At 35.3% G+C, this 21,643-nt stretch overlaps 1 protein-coding gene across 8 annotated transcripts in view; it reads left to right on the top strand.

Moving 5' to 3' along the window:
- The window catches only part of SYCP1 (synaptonemal complex protein 1), a 120,271-nt gene that overhangs the window by 29,421 nt on the left and 69,207 nt on the right, over positions 1-21,643 (top strand). For all 8 annotated transcript variants that reach the window (XM_087445009.1, XM_087444979.1, XM_087444988.1 and 5 more), the window contains 4 exons: positions 13,252-13,346; positions 13,806-13,990; positions 15,242-15,309; positions 20,836-20,897. In XM_087445009.1, the coding sequence (XP_087301135.1) occupies positions 13,252-13,346; positions 13,806-13,990; positions 15,242-15,309; positions 20,836-20,897 (410 nt within the window). The remainder of the gene's footprint in view (positions 1-13,251; positions 13,347-13,805; positions 13,991-15,241; positions 15,310-20,835; positions 20,898-21,643) is intronic.

Genomic DNA, 21,643 nt, shown 5'->3' with positions numbered 1-21,643 from the left:
CTGTTTGGAGGGATTTGGGTTTTTCGATGGGTCTATATATCAGTCATCCTTGATTAAAACCTATTACTTTCTTTCATTCTCCTCTTAATATTGACCCTTCTCCCTGTTTTAACCTCCTGTCCTCTCCTTTCCAAACTGTGTCTTGGAAACCCTTTCTCTTTCTATATAATATATAAAATTATTTCTTCCTCAGCCTATTAATACAAGTTTTCTTTACCTTCTGGCTTTAACGAAACTTGAGGTTTCTGCTTCCTCTGCTGTCGTTTTGAATGGAGGCTATACGTTGTCCCACATTCCATGTACAGTGGAGTTGGAAGGCAGTTGGTAACTTGCTTTTGGCTCTGTATTACACTTTTAAACCATTACTCATTCATTCGTCCATTCAACTTTTATTAATTTCCTTTCTGTTCTGTGCTAGGCATGAAGCTGGTTTCTGGGAATGCAATTATTTATTATTGCATTCCTGCTTTCCAGAAGAGAATTACTGTCTGTTTCTGATATATCAAGAAATTTTATAATGAATGGATATTGACTTATCAAATGCCTTTTTGGGGCATATATTGAGATTGTCATATGATTTTTCTGCTTTATTAGTGATTATTTTCTAATGTTATTTTCTAGTGTTAAACCTAATTTTCTAATGTTAAACAACTTTTTATCCCTGGTTATAAATCTACCTTTATTATCTTTTTATATATTGTTTCATTCATTTTTATATATTACTTGATTAAGGTTTTTTTTAGGACTTTTGCATCTATGTTCATAAATTAAATGGGTTTGTAATTTTTCTTTCTCATACTTTATCAGATTTTGAGTTTGGATGTGTTGTCTCATTTTGTATATTCTGCAAAAGGTTAAGTATGATTTGGATTATTTCTTCCCTGAAATTTTGGTAGAATTTACTAGTGAAGTAATCTGGTCCTAGATTTATGATTATTGTTCATTAATTTTAGGGGGGTCATTTTTAAATTTCTGATTTCACGCCATTACTTTTTTTCTAGGGATTTTCACTTTACCTCTAAATTTTCTAAGTTTTTTGCATAAATTTATTTCCAGTTTCCCTTGTCTTTTAATGTTTTGGCTTTGTAATCTCTAATGTATATTTGATTTCTGTTTCATTAAAGTTGTAATCTTATCTTCATTATTTCCTTCCTTCTACTTACTTTGTGTTTATGTTGCTGTTCTTTTTCTAACTTCCTCAGGTAAATTTTTAGCTTATAATTTATTAGCACGAGGGGATTTTTCTCGAATATTTATTGTGAGAACCTGGTTGAGCCCCTGGTGTACAGCTCACAAAAATGTCCCCCCGCCCCCCCAAGAACTGGGTCTCCCTGGAGTTTTTAACTCTCAGACCTGTCCACTCTTGTGCCTCTAGCAATTTGTCTATTACAGTTCTGGTTTTCCTACCACAGTACTGGTTCCCACGGAGGTGTCAGCTTGAGAGTTTCTCCTTAGGTAAGTTGTAATTCTCTGTATTCTTCTGTCAATCTCTCTAATTTTGAGGGCAGTGGTTTGCTCTGTGCCCTTGCTTCTCTTATGGATCTAAGAAGAGTTGTTGATTTTTCAGTTTGTTCAGCTTTTTACTTGTTGTTAGGGTGAGTGCAAACTTCCAAGCTCCTTAAATGTGGAACTGGAGACTGGAAGTCCGTTAATATTTTTTCAGTCTGTTTTCTCTTTTGTTCAGATCGGCTAATTTCTGTTGTCATATCTTTCAGTTCACTGATTCTTTCCTCTGGCCCCTCCATTATGCCATTGAGCTCATGCACTGAGGTTTTTATTTTGGTTATTGTTTTTTCAGTTCTAAAATTTCCATTTGGTTCTTTTTTACATCTTTGGTTTGTTTGATGAGACTCTCCATTTCTTTTTTTTTTTTCTTGCTGAGGAAGATACACCCAGAGATAACATCTGTTGCCAATCTTCTTACTTTTTTTTGGTTGAGGAAGATTAGCCCTGAGCTAATAATATCTGTGCCAGTCTTCCTCTATTTTCTATGTGGGTCGCTGCCACAGCATGGCTGATGAATGGTGTAGGTCTGTGCCTGGGATCCGAACCTGTGAACCTGGGCCAGTAAAGCAGGGCACGCCGAACTTAACTACTACACCATGGGGCCGGCCCCGACTTTCTATTTCTTTACTGAGGGTTTCTAGTTTTTCATTTGTTTCAAATGTGTTTGTAATTGCTCATTGAGACATTTCTGTGATGGCTGTTTTAAAATCTTTGTCAGATAATTGTAACATCTCTCTTCATGTTGGCATATATTGATTGTCTTTTTTGTTCAGTTTGAGATTGTTCTGGTTCTTGTTATGACAAGATACTATTAGTGAAACCTGGACATTTTCGTATTATGTAATGAGATTCTGGATCTTATTTCTTTTGTTTTAGCTGGCTGGCTTTTACACTGCTCTGGCAGGGGAGGTGGAGGTAGAAGTCCAGGTTTCCTACTTGGCCTTGATTGACACCTGAATGGGAGGGGAGTTCTTTGTGATTGCTGCTTGGATTGGGAGTTCTGGCTTCCTTGTGGAGTCTCCAGTGACACCGTGGTGGGAATGGCCTCATTACTGTGGGTTTGGTGAAAGTTATTGCTCTCTATTAGGCCTCCTCTGACACCACCCAAGTCGGGAGTGGGAGGTGTGCCTTATTATTACTGGATGGAGGTGGACATCCAGGCTCCCTCTGTAATCTCTACTGCCACTGCTAGGGGTAGGGGGCTCAACTGCTGGTTGGTAGGGGTGAAAGATGTGGCTCCCTATTTGACCTTCTCTGATACCACTTCGATGGGAGTGTTATAATGCCTCATCATTGCCTCATTAGGTTGGAAGCCTAGGCTCACTGCTTGGAATTTGTTGGCATGGGTGGAGCCACAGTTTTTTCTGCAGTGTTTGGCTGGTGTAGAGTCTTGTTATGCTGTCCCTTTTCTTGTCCTTTTGCTAGAGAGAGCAGACTTTTTTTGGAGCAATTGTCTGTGCCCATTGGTGTTTCCAGGTTGCTGGCTTCCTTAGCTCTAAGTCTGGAGTATGTGAGGCAAACACAAAACAGAACAAAACCTCAAACAAACAAACAAAAAACCCAACTTCCTCCACCCCATCTCTGCAGGGGTCTTACTACTATGTTGTTTCTCAGGTCCAATGGTCTCTAGCTGCTCTGCCTTGTTCTCTCCACTTGTCAAAGTCTTCTTATATTTGTTTTATATATAACATTGAGGGTTTTTGGTTGTACTTGGAAGCAGTAGGGAGTATATCTACTCCATCTTTCGGAAGTGGAAGTCCTGGTTTCATTACTTTTTATTATTCCATTTTTTTCCCTTGACTTCTTTGAAAGTTATATAATCTGTTTCTGTTTTTTCAGTAGTTACTGGAGAGATTACAACATGAATCTATTACTTTTCAAAGTGTAAAGTTAATCAATACATTTACCTTCTTCCTGGGTTATTGAAGGACTTGAGAACATTAATTCCATTTAATTCCATTCTCCTATTTTTGTTGTGTATTATAATTTTATAAACAAGACATTATTATTACTCTTTTATATAGAAAATATTTATTTGGTTTTACCTGTATATTTTCCTCTTTCTTTGCTCTTAGTTCTTTTTTTTGCATCTGAGACCTTTCGTTTAGATCATATTCTTTCCACCTTAAAGAGGAATAATTAGAATATCCTTTAGTGAGGATATGCTTGTCATCTCTCTTGCATCTTATTTGTCTGAAAATTTGTTTATCATTCTCATCCATAAAGGATATTTTTGCATGATATGTATTTCTGGATTGGCACACTGTTATTTCCAGAAATTTCTTTTAGCACACTGAAGGTATCATCCTGCTTTCTTTTGGCCTCCTTTGTTGATTTTAAGAAGTCAGTTGTCAATCTAAATGTTGAACCTTTGAAGATAAGATATCTTTTTCCTCTCTTGTGGCTTTTCAGATTTTTTTTGCCCTTGATTCTTAGCATTTTCAGTATGATATGTTAAGATATGGGTTTAATTTTATTTTACAGCTTTTTGAATCTGTAAATTAGTGTTGTTTATTATTGCTTTTCTTCAATTTGTTGTATTAGCTCTATTTTCTGTTTTCTCTTTTTCTGGAACTTTGAGTAAAATATATGTTAACTTTCTAACTATGTCTTCTGTGACTCTTCATCTCTTTTCCATATTTTCAAAGTTTTGCCTTTCTGTGCCTTATTCTGGATTTCTTTTCATCTATCTTGTTGTTCACTAATTCTCTCCTTTGTTTCTCACCCAGTATGAACCTTTCCATTTTGTTTTCAGTTATTAAGATGTTTAAGGTGTTATTCTTATTTTTTGAATCTGCTATTCTACTTCATGGAGTTTTTTTGTTTCTTATTATTTTAAAGGTTTTTTTCTTTAAGTATACTAAGGGTAGCTGTTTTATAGTTTCTTTGTAATAATTCTTTATATTAAATGTTTGTGAGCCTCATTCTGTCTTTTGTTTCTGGTAAGTTTTAGTCAAAGTGCCTTGATTTCTTGTGTGCATTGTTGTCTGTGACTCCATGTTCATCATTTTTCTTGAAAAAGTTATGTGTAGGAATAATTTAAAGCCTGCCTAGTATGTAGGTAACTTTTTTCTGGGAGGATTTTCATTTACTTTTGCCATGTGGATGATGGCGCTACCCATCTGGTACAATGTGAACCTGGACTGCAGATCTGCTTGAGGGTTGGTTTACTTTTGCTTCTTCCTTACACGAAGAGTGTTCCAGCCTATCATACAAAGGTTAAATTCTTGGACTGTCTAACTCATAGAGTCTTTGAATTTTCATATTTCTTTTCCTTACCCTGTTGTAATTTCAAATCAAAAGTCCAACTTTGCCAGGATCTGCAAATGCCCTCAGGGCAAAAGCAGGTTCTGGACTTTTCTTGCACCTTAAGATTTCTACTTTCCCTTCACTTTTGGCCTGGTAATTTCTTATTATTTTATCAGGAGTTTAATGGTTTTAATATTCTTAATATTTGATCCTGAATTTTTATTCCTTTTAGAGGAATGTTTGTTTGAATGACATGCCTCACCCATTACCCCAATGAAGTTTCAGTTTCAGTTTCAGTTTTATGTCATTTCTAGAAGTTTTATTTAGTTTATGGATATCTTCCTTACTTCTTTTAGTTTTTATTTATTTATTTATTTATTTATTTTATTGATGTTTTAATAGTTTATAACATTGTGAAGTTTTGGGTTGTACATTTTTGTTTGTCCATCACCATATATATGTCTCCCTTCACCCCTTGTGCCCACCCCCTACCCCCATTGCCCCTGGTAATCACAATACAGTTTTCTCTGTCCATGTGCTGGTTTATATTTCACATATGAGTGAGATCATACAGTGTTTGTCTTTCTCTTTCTGGCTTATTTCACTTAACATAATACTCTCCAGGTCCATCCATGTTGTTGCAAATGGGATGATTTTGTCTTTTTTTATGGCTGAGTAGTATTCCATTGTATATATATACCACATCTTGATGCAGTCATCAGTCGAGGAACACTTAGGTTGCTTCCACTTCTTGGTTATAGTGAATAATGCTGCAGTGAACGTAGGGGTGCATAAGCCTCTTTGGATTGTTGATTTCAGGTTTGTTGGAAAGATTCCCAGTAGTGGGATAGCTGGATCATAGGATATTTCTATTTTTAATTCTTTGAGGAATCTCCATACCGTTTTCCATAGAGGCTGCACCAGTTTGCATTCCCACCAGCTGTGTATGAGGGTTCCTGTTTCTCCACATCCTCTCCAACATTTGTTGTTTTTTGTCTTGGTGATTATAGTCATTCTAACAGGCGTGAGGTGATATCTTAGTGTTGTTTTGATTTGCATTTCCCTGATGATTAGTGATGTTGAACATCTTTTCATGTGCCTATTGGCCATCTGTATTTCTTCTTTGGAGAAGTGTCTGTTCGTTTCCTCTGCCCATTTTTTGATCGGGTTGTTTGCTTTTTTGTTGTTCAGTTGTGTGAGTTCTTTGTATATTATGGAGATTAACTCCTTGTCAGATATATGTTTCGCAAATATTTTCTCCCAGCTGGTGGGTTGTCTGTTCATCTTGATTCTGGTTTCGTTTGTCTTGTAGAAGCTCTTTCATCTGATAAAGTCCCACTTGCTTATTTTTTCTTTAGTTTCCCTAGTCTGCACAGGCATGTCATCTGAAAAGATTCCTTTATGACCAATGTCAAATAGTGTGTTGCCTATATTTTCTTCTATGAGTTTTATAGTTTCAGGTCTCACGTTCAGATCTTTGATCCATTTTGTGTTAATTTTTGTGAATGGCGCTAGCAGACGGTCCACTTTCATTCTTTTGCATGTGGCTGTCCAGTTTTCCCAACACCATTTATTGAAGAGACGTTCCTTTCTCCATTGTATGTTTTTAGCTCCTTTGTTGAAAATTAGCTGTCTGTATATGTGTGGTTTTATTTTTGGGCTTTCAATTCTGTTCCATTGATCTGTGTGTCTGTTTTTGTACCAGTACCATGCTGTTTTGATTACTATTGCTTTGTAATATGTTTTGAAGTCGGGGATTGTGATGCCTCCAGCTTTGTTCTTTTTTCTTAGGATTGCTTTAGCTATTCGGGGTCTTTTGTTGCCCCATATGAATTTTAGTATTCTTTTTTCTATTTCCGTGAAGAATGTCATTGGGATTCTGATTGGGATTGCATTGAATCTGTAGATTGCTTTAGGTAATATAGACATTTTAACTATGTTTATTCTTCCAATCCACATGCATGGGATGTCTTTCCATTTCTTTATGTCATCATTGATTTCTTTCAATAATGTCTTGTAGTTTTCATTGTAGAGGTCTTTCACCTCCTTGGTAAGATTTATTCCTAGATATTTTATTCTTTTTGATGCAATGGTAAATGGTATTATCTTTTTGAGCTCTCTTTCTGTTAGTTCGTTATTAGCGTACAGAAATGCAACTGATTTTTATAGATTGATTTTGTACCCTGTGACTTTGCTGTAGTTGTTGATTTTTTCTAATAGTTTTCCAATGGATTCTTTAGGGTTTTCTATATATAAAAGCATGTCATCTGCAAATAGGGAGAGTTTCACTTCTTCGTTGCCTATTTGGATTCCTTTTATTCCTTTTTCTTGCCTAATTGCTCTGGCCAAGACCTCCAGTACTGTGTTGAATAAGAGTGGTAAGAGTGGTAAGAGTGGGCAGCCCTGCCTCGTTCCTGTTCTCAGAGGAATGGCTTTCAGTCTTTCCCCGTTGAGTATAATATTGGCTGTCGGTTTGTCATAAATAGCCTTTATTATGTTGAGGTGCTTTCCTTCTATACCCATTTTGTTGACAGTTTTTATCATAAATGGATGTTGTATCTTGTCAAATGCCTTCTCTGTGTCTATTGACCATGTGGTTTTTATTCTTTGTTTTGTTGATGTGGTGTATCATGTTGATTGATTTGTGGATGTTGAACCATCCCTGTGTCCCTGATATAAATCCCACTTGATCATGGTGTATGATCTTTTTAATGTATTGCTGTATTCGGTTTGCCAATATTTTGTTGAGGATTTTTGCATCTATGTTCATCAGCGATATTGGCCTGTAATTTTCCTTCTTTGTATTGTCTTTGTCTGGCTTTGGTATCAGGGTGATGTTGGCTTCATAGAATGAGTTAGGAAGTGTTCCATCTTTCTCTGTGTTTTGGAATAGTTTGAGAAGGATGGGTATTAAATCTTCTTTGAATGTTTGGTAAAATTCACTGGAGAAGCCATCTGGTCCTGGACTTTTATTTTTTGATTACTATTTCAATCTCTTTACTTGTGATTGGTCTATACAGATTCTCCATTTCTTCTTGGTTCAGTTTTGGGAGATTGTATGAGTCTAAGAATTTATCCATTTCTTCTAGATTGTCCAATTCGTTGGTGTAAAATTTCTCATAGTATTCTCTTATGATCCTTTGTAGTTCCCTGGTATCCGTTGTAATTCTTCTCTTTCATTCCTAATTTTATTTACTTGAGCCTTTTCTCTTTTTTTCTTAGTAAGTCTGGCTAAGCGTTTGTCAATTTTATCTTCTCAAAGAACCAACTCTTTGTTTCATTAATCCTTTCTACTGTTTTTTTAGTCTCAATTTCATTTATTTCTGCTCTGATTTTTATTATTTCTCTCCTTCTGCTGACTTTGGGCTTTGTTTGTTTTTCTTTTTCTAGTTCTGTTAGGTGTAATTTGAGGTTGCTTATTTGGGCTTTTTCTTGTTTGTTAAGGTGGGCTTGTATCGCTATGAGTTTCCCTCTCAGGACTGCTTTTGCTGCATCCCATATGATTTGGTATGGCATATTTTCATTTTCGTTTGTTTCCAGATATTTTTTGATTCCTCCTTTAATTTCATCAATGATCCGTTGGTTGTTCAGTAGCATGTTGTTTAATCTCCACATTTTTGTCACTTTCCCAGTTTTTTTTTCGTAGTTGATTTCCAGTTTCATAGCATTATGGTCTGAAAAGATGCTTGTTATGATTTCAGTCTTCTTAAATTCATTGAGGCTTGCTTTGTTTCCCAACATATGGTCTATCCTTGAGAATGTTCCATGCGCGCTTGAGAAGAATGTGTAGTCAGCTGTTTTTGGATGGAATGCTCTGTGTATGTCTACTAGGTCCATCTCGTCCAGTTTTTCATTTAAGTCCACTGTTTCTTTATTGACTTTTTGTCTGGATGATCTGTCCATTGATGTAAGTGGGGTATTAAGATCCTCTACTATTATTGTGTTGTTGTTAATGTCTCCTTTTAGGTTTGTTAATAGTTGCTTTATGTACTTTGGTACTCCTATGTTGGGTGCATATATATTTATAATTGATATGTCTTCTTGGTGGAATGTCCCTTTTATCATTATATATTTCCCTTCTTTGTCTCTCTTAACCTGTTTTATCTTGAAGTCTACTTTGTCTAATATGAGTATGGCAACACCTGCTTTCTTTTGTTTGCCATTAGCTTGGAGTATTGTCTTCCATCCTTTCACTCTGAGCCTGTGCTTGTCTTTAGAGCTGAGATGTGTTTCCTGGAGGCAGCATATTGTTGGGTCTTGCTTTTTAATCCATCCTGCCACTCTGTATCTTTTGATTGGAGAGTTCAATCCATTTACATTTAGGGTAATTATTGATATATGAGGGCTTAATGTTGCTGTTTTGTCACTTATTTTCTGGTTCTTTTGCATTTCCTTTGTTTTTTGTCCCATTTGTTTTGGTCTGCCAATTCAGTTTGGTTGGTCTGTCTTATGATTCTTCTAGTTTTCTCTTTGTTTATCATATGTGATTTTGTTTTGATTATTTGTTTAGTGGTTACCTTGAGTTTTGTATAAAAAATCTTGTGTATGAGATAGTCCATTATCTGATGGCCTCTTATTTCCTTATACTAAGTCAGTTCAATCTCTTTCCTCTTCCCCTTCTAAGTTGTTCTTGTTATACCTTATTCTATCTTGTGTTGTGGGTGTGTGTTTACAATGATGAGGTTATATTTATTTTTGGTGAATTCCTTCCTTTGATCTTTGATTTTGGTATTTAAGTGGTTGCTAACCTATTCCGGTAAAGATCTACTATTTTTCTGATTTTGTCTACCTATTTTTCTCCTTGCTCCAAGCTTTGTGTTCCCTTTCTCTTCTTTTTTTCAGGCCTGAGGGCCTTCTTGTGTATTTCTTGTAGTGGGGGGTCTCGTTGCCAAGAACTCCCTTAGCTTTTGTTTATCTGGGAAAGTTACTATTTCTCCATCATATTTGAAGGATATTTTTGCTAGGTAGAGTATTCTTGGCTGAAAGTTTTTGTCTTTCAGTATTTTGAATATATCATTCCAGTCTCTCCTAGCCTGTAAAGTTTCTGTTGAGAAATCCGCTCAGAGCCTGATGGGAGTTCCTTTGTATGTTATTTTTTGTTTTTGTCTAGCTGCCCTTAATATTGTTTCTTTGTCATTGACTTTAGCCAGCCTTACCATATGTCGTGGGGTGGGCCTTTGCCTGTTGACATATTTAGGCGACCTATTGGCTTCACTTACTGGTATTTCCTGCTCCTTCCCCAGATTTGGGAAGTTCTCAGCTATTATTTCCTTGAATAGGCTCTGTGTTCCTCTTTCCCTCTCTTCTCCCTCAGGAATACTTATAATTCTTATGTTACATTTCCTAATAGAGTCAGATATTTCTTGGAGACTTTCTTCATTTCTTTTTAGTCTTAGTTCTCTCTCCTCTTCCATCTGGAGCATATCTGTATTCCTATCCTCTATAATGCTAATTATTTTCTCCATATTGTCAGCTCTGTTCTTTAAAGATTCCAGATTCTCCTTTATCTCCTCCATTGTGTTCTTCATCTCCATCAGTACTGATTGGTTTTTCTTTATGATTTCAATCTCTTTTGTGAAGAGACTCCTAATCTCGTTGAATTATTTGTCTCTGTTATCTCCTATTTCGTTGAGTTTTTTTTATGATGGCTATTTTGAAATCTCTGTCATTTAGGTTATGGATTTCTGTATCTTCAGGGTTGGTTTCTGGGTGCTTGTCATTTTCCTTCTGGTCTGGTGATTTCATGTACCTTTGCATTGTGGTTCCTGTATTGGCTTTGTTTTTCCTCATCCTAGAAATATCGGGTTGCAATTTCCACCTGCCGCCACCGTGTGGTGGTTAAGGGCTATGCAATCTGAGCCCCCTGCGCTCTGCCCCGGCTGCTCGCTGTGATTGGCCGGCCGCTTGGTCTGGTCTGGTGGGCTGAGCTGCGGTGTCTGGCATGTGGGGAGGGTGGGCGGCTCTCTCTTTTGCCTGCTGGGTCCCTGGCATGGGGGCTGTCTCGCTTGCCCCTTGTTATCCGCTCTCCTGGGGTGCTCAGATGTTGATGGTACCCCTGTAGCAGTTCTGACTCCTCTGTGTGGGAGTTTCCCACTGGCTGAGAGAGCCTGAAGAGCTACAGTTTCCCCACAGAGGGCCACTCCTCCCCCGCCTCTGGAAGCCACACGGACCAGGATCGCTGTTCTGATGGGGAGAGAGAGATGTTCTCCTTACCTCTCCCCACTTCCTCCAGGGGCCCCAGCATGTTCCACTCTCAGATGTGTGGCAGTGTGGATATTTCTGATCTTCCTTTTCGCTGTCTAGGAGTCCGTTGTTGGTCTGTGACTGTTCCTTTTGTTGTATCTTATCGGGGAAGAGTTTACAGGAAAGCTCACTCCGCCATGGCGCTGACGTCACTCCTTGCTGCTTCTTACTTCTTTTAGTTTTTAAAGAATGAAATAATACTTTTTTTTTCAATCCATAGCTAGTAATTCTAACATCTGAAATCTTTGCAGATCCAAGGCTGCCTTTTGTTCATTCTGCTGACTCTGCTCATGATGCTTTTTTTCCTCTTGTGGTTTTTGATTGTGAGGTTGTGTGACTTCATCTGTGGAGATTCTTTAAGACCTGGATTGGAAGTATATTTTTACAGAGAAAATTTGCATTTGCAGCTTCTGGGATCCTGGGGCAACTTAGGAGCAATTCAAATTAAGTTTTGGCTTGAAGTTTTTTAGAACATTCAAGCAGCATACATTCAGTTGCCACACATGCCTAAGGACTAGTTTGTAATTATAATCTCTCAGGGGAGACATTTATTAGCAGACTATAATAAATAGTATCATAGCGAACACAGCAGTCTTTAGTTATCATTTCCCTCTCTCCAGATCTACTTTTCCTATTTTTTTGGTCCCCAGAGTTAGACCACTAACCCTTTTATTTTTATATAGATTTTCAGAATGGAATTTTTAAAAATATATAAACCTGAAACATCATTCTCTTGCTTAACATCCTTCTTTGTTTTTCATGGTCTTCATGACTTATGAAGTGTACACTTCTGAGCAAGTCATATAAATCCTGTTATGATCTTATCCTTATTATCTTTCCAGTCTTATCTGCTATGATTCCTCCCTCATACATTAAATTTCATGGCATTCATTGAAATAACTTTTCTTTAGACTCCAGAATGTGTCTGTCATCCTGTCTCTTCCAGTTTTGCCTTTGTACATGCTCTTTCACCTGTTTGTGATCTTCTTTTCTCCCCCAACTCCCATTACTCTTGTTAATTCTTATTGGCTTTCAAATGTTTCAACTCGGCTGTCACTTTCTGGAAGCCTGCCTTGAACTTTCCCTTTCTATGTCTGTCTCCCCTGACCTCTAACTCTTACTAATCCTATTTGGCTAGGTGCCCCCTGTATGTTTATTCCCAGAACTTTTAGTGAGTACTCATCAGCACTTATCACTGATTATTTGTCTGCCTGCTAATTATATTGTAAATACCATGAATTTTATGGTCTACTTTCTAGCATACACCATCATTATCATCATATAATCATATTTAATATTTACTGAGTGTATGCTAGACCCTGGTTAAACATTTTAAGTTGCATTATCTTGTTTAATCCTAACAGCAACCCTTTAAGATATAAATAACTATCATTATTCTTATTTTCCAGGTGGGAAAAGTAGATACAGACTGCTTAAGTATCATTCCCAAGGCTAGGTAGCTAGTGAGAGGAAATAGTATAATTTGAACCCAGGGAATAGCATGAACTTCTTTTTTCCCGTAGCGTTTTTGTGAGGTTTAAAAGTGAATGCACACATGTAAAACACATAGACTGGTACCTGGCACTTAGTATTTAGTAAACATTAGCTATTAAGTGGAATCAAAAACTTGCTTCCGTAATATTTAAATAAATAACTGTAATATTTTAGAAAAAGTTAAAAATCAAGATAGGCAATTAATGAAAATAAAATCATGAATAATTTCACCATTAGAGATAAATTACTTTTAATATTTTTGTGTATATTCTTTCCTTTCACATGCACTATTTATATACATTGTCTTGTTATATAAATTATAAATAAATAAATAAAAAGTTATATAAATTTAACTTGCCATTTTTATTCTATGATATTTTATGACTATCTATCCAAATTAGTAATCAATAAATAAAGTCTGTATCATCATTTGTAGTGGCTACATAGTATACCATTGTATGTGTGTACTACCATAATTTAATCTATCTCCTGTTGGATATTTAGGTTGTTTCCAATGTTGAGCTGTTATTAAAAAGGTAGCACTAAAAATCCTTATATATTCTCCTTTGAGTGCTTGGGAGACAATCATGAAAAGTCAATAAAAGTTGATGATGACCAATGTCAGTGCATCTATATTTGCATAATTCCCCCTCATTTTGGAGCACCTAATGGAGGAAAAAAAGTAATTGTTACAAATAATTTGTTTTCTTGGTATATATTTTCTATTAAGTACTACCTATCTATAACTTTTTCTTTTAGAATTGCAGAATGAAAACTTAAAAGAATCAAATGAGAAGCAGCATCATTTGACATCAGAACTAGAAGATGTTAAAATGTCTTTGCAAAGAAATGTGGTATGATTTAGAAACTGATTCGTGTGTGATAAGCCTCACACTCTCAGTCAACAAATATTTATCGAATGCTAGTACTATGTACAAGGACCCAGAGCTTCATATCCCAGTCTACAAAATGCTTATAGTTTAGAGACATGGGATAAAAAGTGTAACTATAATAGAAGACTATGCTAAGTACCAACAGAATAATTCAGACAAAAATTGCTGCAATAGTTCTAAGACTTGAAAGAACACCATGCGTGGATTGGCTAGGAAGATTCCATGGAGAGGCTGGGATTATAGGTGGGCTTTGGAAGAATGGTGAATTGAAATAAGAGTAGTAGGTAGGCATTCCACATTGGCCAGGGTAGGGTAGAGGAGAGGGGTGAGAGGATAAGGAGGGAGGGAAGCAGATGAGTTCAGCTTTTTTTCTTAAGACACTTGGATCATAGCTTTTGTTTTGTCTTTTATTTCATTTAGGGTACTCAAAAGGCTTTAGAGGAAGATTTACAGATAGCAACCAAAAAAATATATCAGCTCACTGGAGAAAAAGAAGCTCAAATGGAAGAATTTAATAAAGCTAAAGCTGCTCATTCATTTGTGGTTACTGAACTTAAAACTACTGTCTGCAACTTGAAAGAATTATTGACAACAGAACAGCAAAGGTAAAAAAGTCTCTTATTTAGCTGTATAAAAACAATTTGCTTCTAATATTCAGGGCCATTTTCTATTCATTGTCTGCTAACTTTTAATTCCTATGACAACTGTAACCAAGACACATTTTTAATGTATGCAGTGAGAATACATTTTAAAAGTTTGTAATGGGTAGGCAGATATCTAGAAAAGGGTAGGAGGTATTCTCTAGGATAGCTCCCATGCACGCTTTGCCGTAGAGTCAAGCAGTATAGACAAGCTCATAAGTGCTGATGCAATGATATGACATATTTAATTAAACTGTGGATTATTATTAGCTTCACAGAAATAACTTCCTAGGCTGTGGGGTTCATTTTACTGGGGTCTATAATCTTTCTGATTTATAAAATGAGCAACTAGCCTGCTATAGAGTGGGTATGCAAACATTTTTATTAAATTAATGGATTAATGAGTTAATGAATATGATTATGTATAAAATAAACTATTTACTTGCATTTCATCTAAATAGGAGTTTGTCTAAAACTTGAGTTAAAAACGTACTCAGTTTTTCACTGCTTTATATTAAAGAAATATTCATATAAAGCTGTCTTATGAGGCCTAGGTAATTATTTTTGTCCTATTAGCATTAGGGTTAAAGTCTAGTAGGATGAAAGAGAGGAACAAGCTTCTCTCTAAAGTCATGACCTGGGCCTAGCAGTATTTCTTTTCCACTGCTTGTGCATGGCAAAGGCAGAAAAGCTAGCTTTTTTTAGCTCAGCTAATCTTATATGTTCTTGATTCACTATCCAGGTGATTTTCAAATTTTAAAATTGTAAGTGGCCCTTAGGTGTCATCTGTTCCAGTTACCTCAGTTTTATAGATGAGAAAATGGAAAGCCAGAGGAGTTAAGCGAATTGTACAAGTTCTCATATTTATATTGTTCTTAAGGCAGAATTCAGTATAATAGTAGTTAACATACTCACTTTCTTTCAGAGTTCTAGGATTATTAATTTGATTATCATCAATAGCTAAGAGATAAATTATGACCATAAGCTTTAATGGTTTATGTAGATGTAGTTAATATACAACTATGTATTTATAATAGTAATATCTTATTTTGAAATGTTATCCTATCTGGCACAGAGTAGGTACTCAAAAAATGTTTAATAATTGAATGAGTGAATCTGTGCTAAGATATTGTTGCTGAATTGCACCAATTTTAGTTACTAGATGAAGTCTGACTAAAAGAATATTTTACATTGTAAATTAATATATTTTACAAGATTGGAAAAAAGTGAGGATCAATTGAAAATACTTACCATGGAGCTTCAGAAGAAATCAAGTGAATTGGGTAAGATTTTGAGAATAACATGTTCATGATAATATTAGCCAATTATAAGAACATAAACACTATTTCAGAATAAAATATAGTTTCTCCCCTGTCATTTACCAGTAGTGATTATTTGATAATTTTTTATTTTCCTTTTCATATATAAAATTTAAACCTTGAGAAAGACTATTCAGTATCATTATGGAGTTCATAGATATCTAGAAGTGTAAGGAGCCTAAGAGATATTTGTAGTCTGTTTTCCTTATTTTTAGATTTAGAAGCCTTAATCATTCTTAGTGGGAAGTGTCTATTATATTTTAACTGAATTTTGAAATTTCATTGATTAGTCATGTTGGATTATGAACTAATTATAGGAAAATGCATTGTTTTAAATCATATGGTCTTGTTAATGTTCAACAACTTTTATGGCCAAAAGAGAGAGAAGTTCTATAGTTATTTTGTGAATTTATGATCATTTAGTTAGCCAATTCTAATAGCTCTATGCTTTATATTTATAAATCTTCATATCTACAAATGTGGAGAATTATAAAGATATAAAAACATTTTTTTCCAATTTTGGTAAAAAAATTATTTTTATAAATTAAAATAATTAATGAATTGTCAGGTGTTTCTCTAGAATATCTCCATAACTTTCTGTAAGCTTTATTATTAGCTTTGAGTACTTGTATAATTAAAATAATTGTAGGTAATATTGCCTTGTTAGGATGTTTGGTTGAACTTATAAACCCTATCTATACCTTTACAATTAGGATGTTTGGTTGAACTTATAAACCCTATTTATACTTTTCCTTTTGCAATACTTAATTTTCCACTGTAGACTAGAGTAACCTTTGAGCATCCAAAATTGTGCTATCCAATGGTGAATAATTTTATTTTTTTAGTATTAGTTTATATTAGAATGATTGTAAATGCATTTTTCATCCAATTTTTAAATCTTCCTTCAGAGCATAGCATACTGTTCAAAATCACTGCAAATATCTACTTTCTTTGAATTGTTCAATTGAATGTTGTAGGCTAAAGTAATAGTTTTAGTCATTAAAATATCTTTAATGGATATTTATTTGTAACAATTTATTCTGATATTGAAATTAAGTGGCTATTACTATCATATTAAAAAATGCTTGATGTGATATTTCTCATAATAGAACCAGATATTATGAGAAGTTCGGATAAGGAATTCTAGAACCGTGACACAGTTCTGTGTATATTTCTTAGCATTGTCTGAGGTGCTGTGGGAACATATACTAGAAGTAAAATACCATGCTCTTGAGAAATCTCTAATTGTGGGAGAAAAGTTGAACGCATAAAACCATTAGAGCAGTGTTTCCAAATAAGGGAGCGTGCAAGAATTCTGTTAGAATAAAGGAAGGAAATATTAGAACTTCTATTTCTATTTATGTTTTATGCTTTACATATGTTTTATAATGAATAATATCATAATACAAATATTTCTATTTTACAAATTTAGACTATAATTATGTATTGGCATTTTATACATATTTATGTATTTGGGGTGAATGGTTATAGATTTCTTAATGGTGGAGATGTGTTAATGCTGATAGCAAGAGGAAGCCAAAGGTGTCAATGTGGACTGCAGAGTTGGAAAAGGCTTTATAGAAGAGGGTAGATTTTAAAAGTAGACTTTAAGGTGTAGGGAATAGATCAAGTCCTCATTTCTTCTTTCCTGGTTTTTAGAGTTTCACGCACGTTCTCTTAGCCCAGCAGAGGGTGCGTGTGAGTAACATAATGGAACACAAATTGTATTTGTCAGATTAATCATCAAACCATACTTCGGGTTACCCTACATTGTCCTCACCTTTGTTCATCCCTTGTGTTTACTAGGCTTCTGTTTGCTTTGCCTTTCTTTCATAAGCTTCTATCTTATTGCAATAGCCCTCATTCTTATTGCTTTGTTTCCTGGCTACACTTTGCATTATTCCTTGATGGTATTTTCGTAGGCTGACATCTTGTGTAGAGTATTCCTCCTTTTGCCTCCATTGTCTAAATCATCGACTCATCCCAAGACCCCTTTTTTGTATGCACTGCTCAGATAAAGCCTGCTCTACCCTTTGTATCTTGGCATTAGGTCTGGACCAGACATCTTTGACCAGAACTAATTGCAATAGCTTGAAAATCAATCTTTTTGTTTCTTATCTACCTTTTGTTCATTCTTGTACTGATGCAAGACTGTTCCTTTAAAAATACAAATCTGACTATTCTGTGTTGCAAATTTAAGAGCCATCTCATTGCCTAAGTTCAAACTCTTTAAATATCAGCTGTCTTTTCATTGCTCATTTAAAGAGTGTGGTAGTGCATACCACGTAAGTTAAAGCCAATTGTGAATACAAAATCTTTGTCAAATAATTTTTTCTCAGTTTCTTTACTTGGTGCAGTTTACTTTGCTTCTTCATGTGTCTCCCGTCTTCAATTCAGTCTAATATTGCTCTAAACAGGTTTTATTCCTCTGGTCATTTTTCTGTATCTGTACCTGTGTTTGCTTTCACTCTGGTTATGTAAGAGATCTCCCTCTAGTTTTTTCTATTGCTGTTTCTTTGATTACTAGACGATATAATAATTATTGAATTTAGACTTAGATGTTTATTCCTCATTTATCTTTGGGTATGTAATTAGGAACATAATGGACATGGTCTTTGTTCTCATGAGATTTGCTCTCTACTTGGGGAGACATAAAGACAAATAATCACAAATAAATATTTAATCACAAATTGGGATAAGTGCTATGAAGGAAATGAAAATAACACAATGTAAGAAAACAATAGAGCCTAATTTAGATTTGGTGATCAGGGATGGCCTTCAACTGAGATCTAAAAAGTAAGTGAGATTTGGTTAGGTAAAGCATGTGAGTTGGGGAAAGCTTTTCAATCAGAGGGAAAAGCGTGTAAGAAATGCTTTAAGGCGTATAGAAGCTTGGTTAATTCAAGTAACTGAATGAAAGCTTTATGTGATTGAGTGTAAGAAGTGATATGGAAAGGGGAATGAAATGAAGATGGGGTGATAAGGACCAAGTCAGGGCCAAGAAAAGGAATTTTGATTTTATTCTAACGGCAAAGGAAAACCATTGCAAGATTTGAAGTAGAGGCATGACACGATCTGGTTTATGTTCTTAAAGGCTCACTGTAACTTCTATATGGCAGATATATTTGGTGGTGGGTGGGGAGTGCTGGTAGTGAGGAAAGTGTAGAAGTGGGGAAATCAGATTGGAGGCTGAGTGGTACAGGTTTGAGAGAATATCTCTTAAAAATGGAATCATATCACACTTCTGCTAACATTTGGTGAGCCCGTTATCTGAGGACGTTTTTGTCTGTCTTCAGCTTTGAAAATCTTTCTTCTCTTATTTCTTCTCTTCTAGTTTCATTGTTCTGTCTCTCTCTCCGTAAGTCCTGATAGGTGGATCTTGGAAATTCTGGATCTATCTTTCATGTTTTTAAATTTTTATCTTATACTTTATACCTTTTGATTCTTTTTCTGGGGAATTTGGGGAAAAAAGTTTTTGACTTCCCCCTGAAAATTCATCTTTAGCTATGTTTATTTTGCTATTTAAAAATCTTAGTGGTCAAATTTTAAATTTCTAAGAGCTCTAGGTAATTTATTTCATGGATATAGTATCCTGTTGGAACATACTATACTTAGCAAAGTATCTGCTTCTGTTTGCTCTATTAATTCTTTCTCCTTGGATTTTATTTTAGTTCTTCTCTTAATTGAATTTGGTACATGTGTTTCATGGTTTTGCTTTTCTTCATAATTGTTGATTCTTGATTGTGTACTCATCTAAGTATTTGAGAATCCATCTTCACACTTCTGTTATAATCAGATTCTTCTGATTGTGGGGGAGAGATGGGAGGTGCTGTGAGGAAGGGTAGGCTTGGTAGTTTGTCTTTTGGGTAAAAGGGATGTTTATTTTGCTTAGAGATCATGAGCTGTTTGGGGTACTGCCACGTCCCTTGGGCTCTAGTTTCCAGAATTCTTGATTTAACCTGAGGTGAGCTGTGTGATGGGAGGTGTGGTCCTCTGGTCTAGTTGTTCCACATAGCCTTCATTGAATTAATGTGGGTTTCCCCTCTCCAAAGATTCCTCAGCTTTTTGGTTTTTTTTTTTTTTTTTTGGTGAGGAAGATCAGCCCTGAGCTAACATCCATGCTAATCCTCCTCTTTTTGCTGAGGAAGACCAGCTCTGAGCTAACATCTATTGCCAATCCTCCTCCGTTTCCCCCCCACCCCTCAAAGCCCCAGTAGATAGTTGTATGTCATAGTTGCACATCCTTCTAGTTGCTGTATGTGGGACACGACCTCAGCATGGCCGGAGAAGCTGTGCGTCGGTGCGCGCCCGGGATCCGAACCAGGGCCGCCAGTAGCGGAGCGCACGCACTTAACCCTAAGCCATGGGGCTGGCCCCAGCTTTTTGGTTTGTTAATGGTAGTCTGTCTGGTTTTCTTAATGTTGTTCTTTTTTATGTATATATATTTTTCTTTTTTCTTTTTTGTGTCTTTAAAAACAATTTATGGGATAGGGAGAGAGCGTGGAGACCTGCTCACTCCACTATCTTTAACCAATCTTTGAGTTTTAAAAAATTAACTATTTTTATGTAAACTGAAATTTCGTGGTTAAATAAGCTTTGCACGTGACAGGTTTTTATTTTAGACTCTATATTGGCATTTCACATTTTGCTGATTTTTCCTTAAAGACTGTGGGCAATTATTACAAGTTTTTTGTTTGTTTTTAATGTACAGAGTCTGGAAATTTTCAGTAAATCTATTATATCTGCAATAATTAAAAACTCTTAACAGTGAGGAAGGACAATGTTATAGAGGTAATAAAATTTTAGGTGACAGCTAGACATCATTTGGGAACTTTGGTGTAGGCAGTTTAAAAATGTCAGAAAGGAGAAGAAAGCAGGAGGTTTGGGCTGGAAAGATTTTAAAATTCATTAGCCTAATGTTGAATTCATGGAAGTATAGAAAGAAAAGCATTGTAAAGCATTGTTATTTAAGGTGGCAAGAAAGAAGGGTGTCAGCAAAGAAAACAGGAACGGGAGTTAAAGAGGAAACGGGAAATCTGAATAATGCAAGGTGTTGAAAATCAAAGGGAGAAAAGTAGAGAGTGGTTAATAGTATCAAGTGCCAGAAAGCTCCACAATGCTGATAACTGAGAATTGCACCACAATATGGTTATTGGTGATCTTTGCGATCATAATTTTATTAATGTCGTGGAGATATATATTTTATATATCTATATATTTTATATAGATTCATTGCTTATTTTGTTTAATGAACTTTGGGCTCATTTAGTTGTAGAATTAACTTTATAGAAACATTACTATTAATATTTATCCATTATTATTTTTGCATAGCTCTATTTGGACTTCCTCTATGCTTTATGGTGCTCTAGTTGCATTGATCCATCTCTTTTGGTTTTTCCCTTTCAAGTGATATCATTCTTATTTCTTGTCTCTCCTTTCCTATCTTTTAATCCAGCCTTTAACATATTTATATTCTTTTGCTTATTTTAGAAGAGATGACTAAGCTTAAAAATAACAAAGAAGTAGAAGTTGAAGAATTGAAAAAAATCTTGGTAAGTATATAGTTTCTCTTATTTATGTATAGCAATTACTTTTCAAAATAATATTGAATCCACTGACTTAGACTCTCACACTAGAGATGTTTTAATGCTAGTTTTTCCAGCTAAAATATAAAAAAATTACATTTGGGTTTTTTTAGTAAAGCCACATTCTTGTCTGTACCAATTTTTTTACATCTTGATAATTGTCTTGATGAAGGTGTTTATATTGTTTGAACATGTGTTGACAGTACATTTAAGTAGGATCAAATATGCATGTTATGTAGCTGATTGTAAATTTGATGTACCTTTGAGGCACAAAGCTGCAATTTTGAAAAAGATGTATGATATATATTCAGTACTTATGTTTAGTGTTTAGGTAGAAACACGTTTAGTGAATTTGTTAGGATAAGGCTTCCTTATGTTTTAATTGATTACAGTGTATAGAGCATGGGTTGGCAAAGTTTTTTTGTAAAGGACTAGATAGTAAATATTTTAGGCTCTGTGGGCTGTATACAAAATGTTAATTCCCTCCCCCCGACCCCCCTTGCATACCCCTCCTCTCGCCCTCCTTGTCCTCTTCCTTCTCTCTTCTTTTGTTTTTAATAACATTGTAAAAATGTAAAAGCCATTCTTAGGTCAAGGGCCTACAAAAAGAGACTGCAGGCTGATTTTGTCTTGCAGGCGTAGTTTGCCAACCCTTGCTATAGAAGACAATATCGTTTATGATGACAGATATTTGATTTTGAGTTTAACCTGTA

Source organism: Ceratotherium simum, chromosome 2 (assembly GCF_057802395.1).
Source record: "Ceratotherium simum simum isolate JZ-2026a chromosome 2, ASM5780239v1, whole genome shotgun sequence".
Classification (NCBI taxonomy): domain Eukaryota; kingdom Metazoa; phylum Chordata; class Mammalia; order Perissodactyla; family Rhinocerotidae; genus Ceratotherium; species Ceratotherium simum.
Note: the sequence above shows the minus strand (reverse complement) of the source record. Positions and strands in the feature narration are given on the sequence as shown.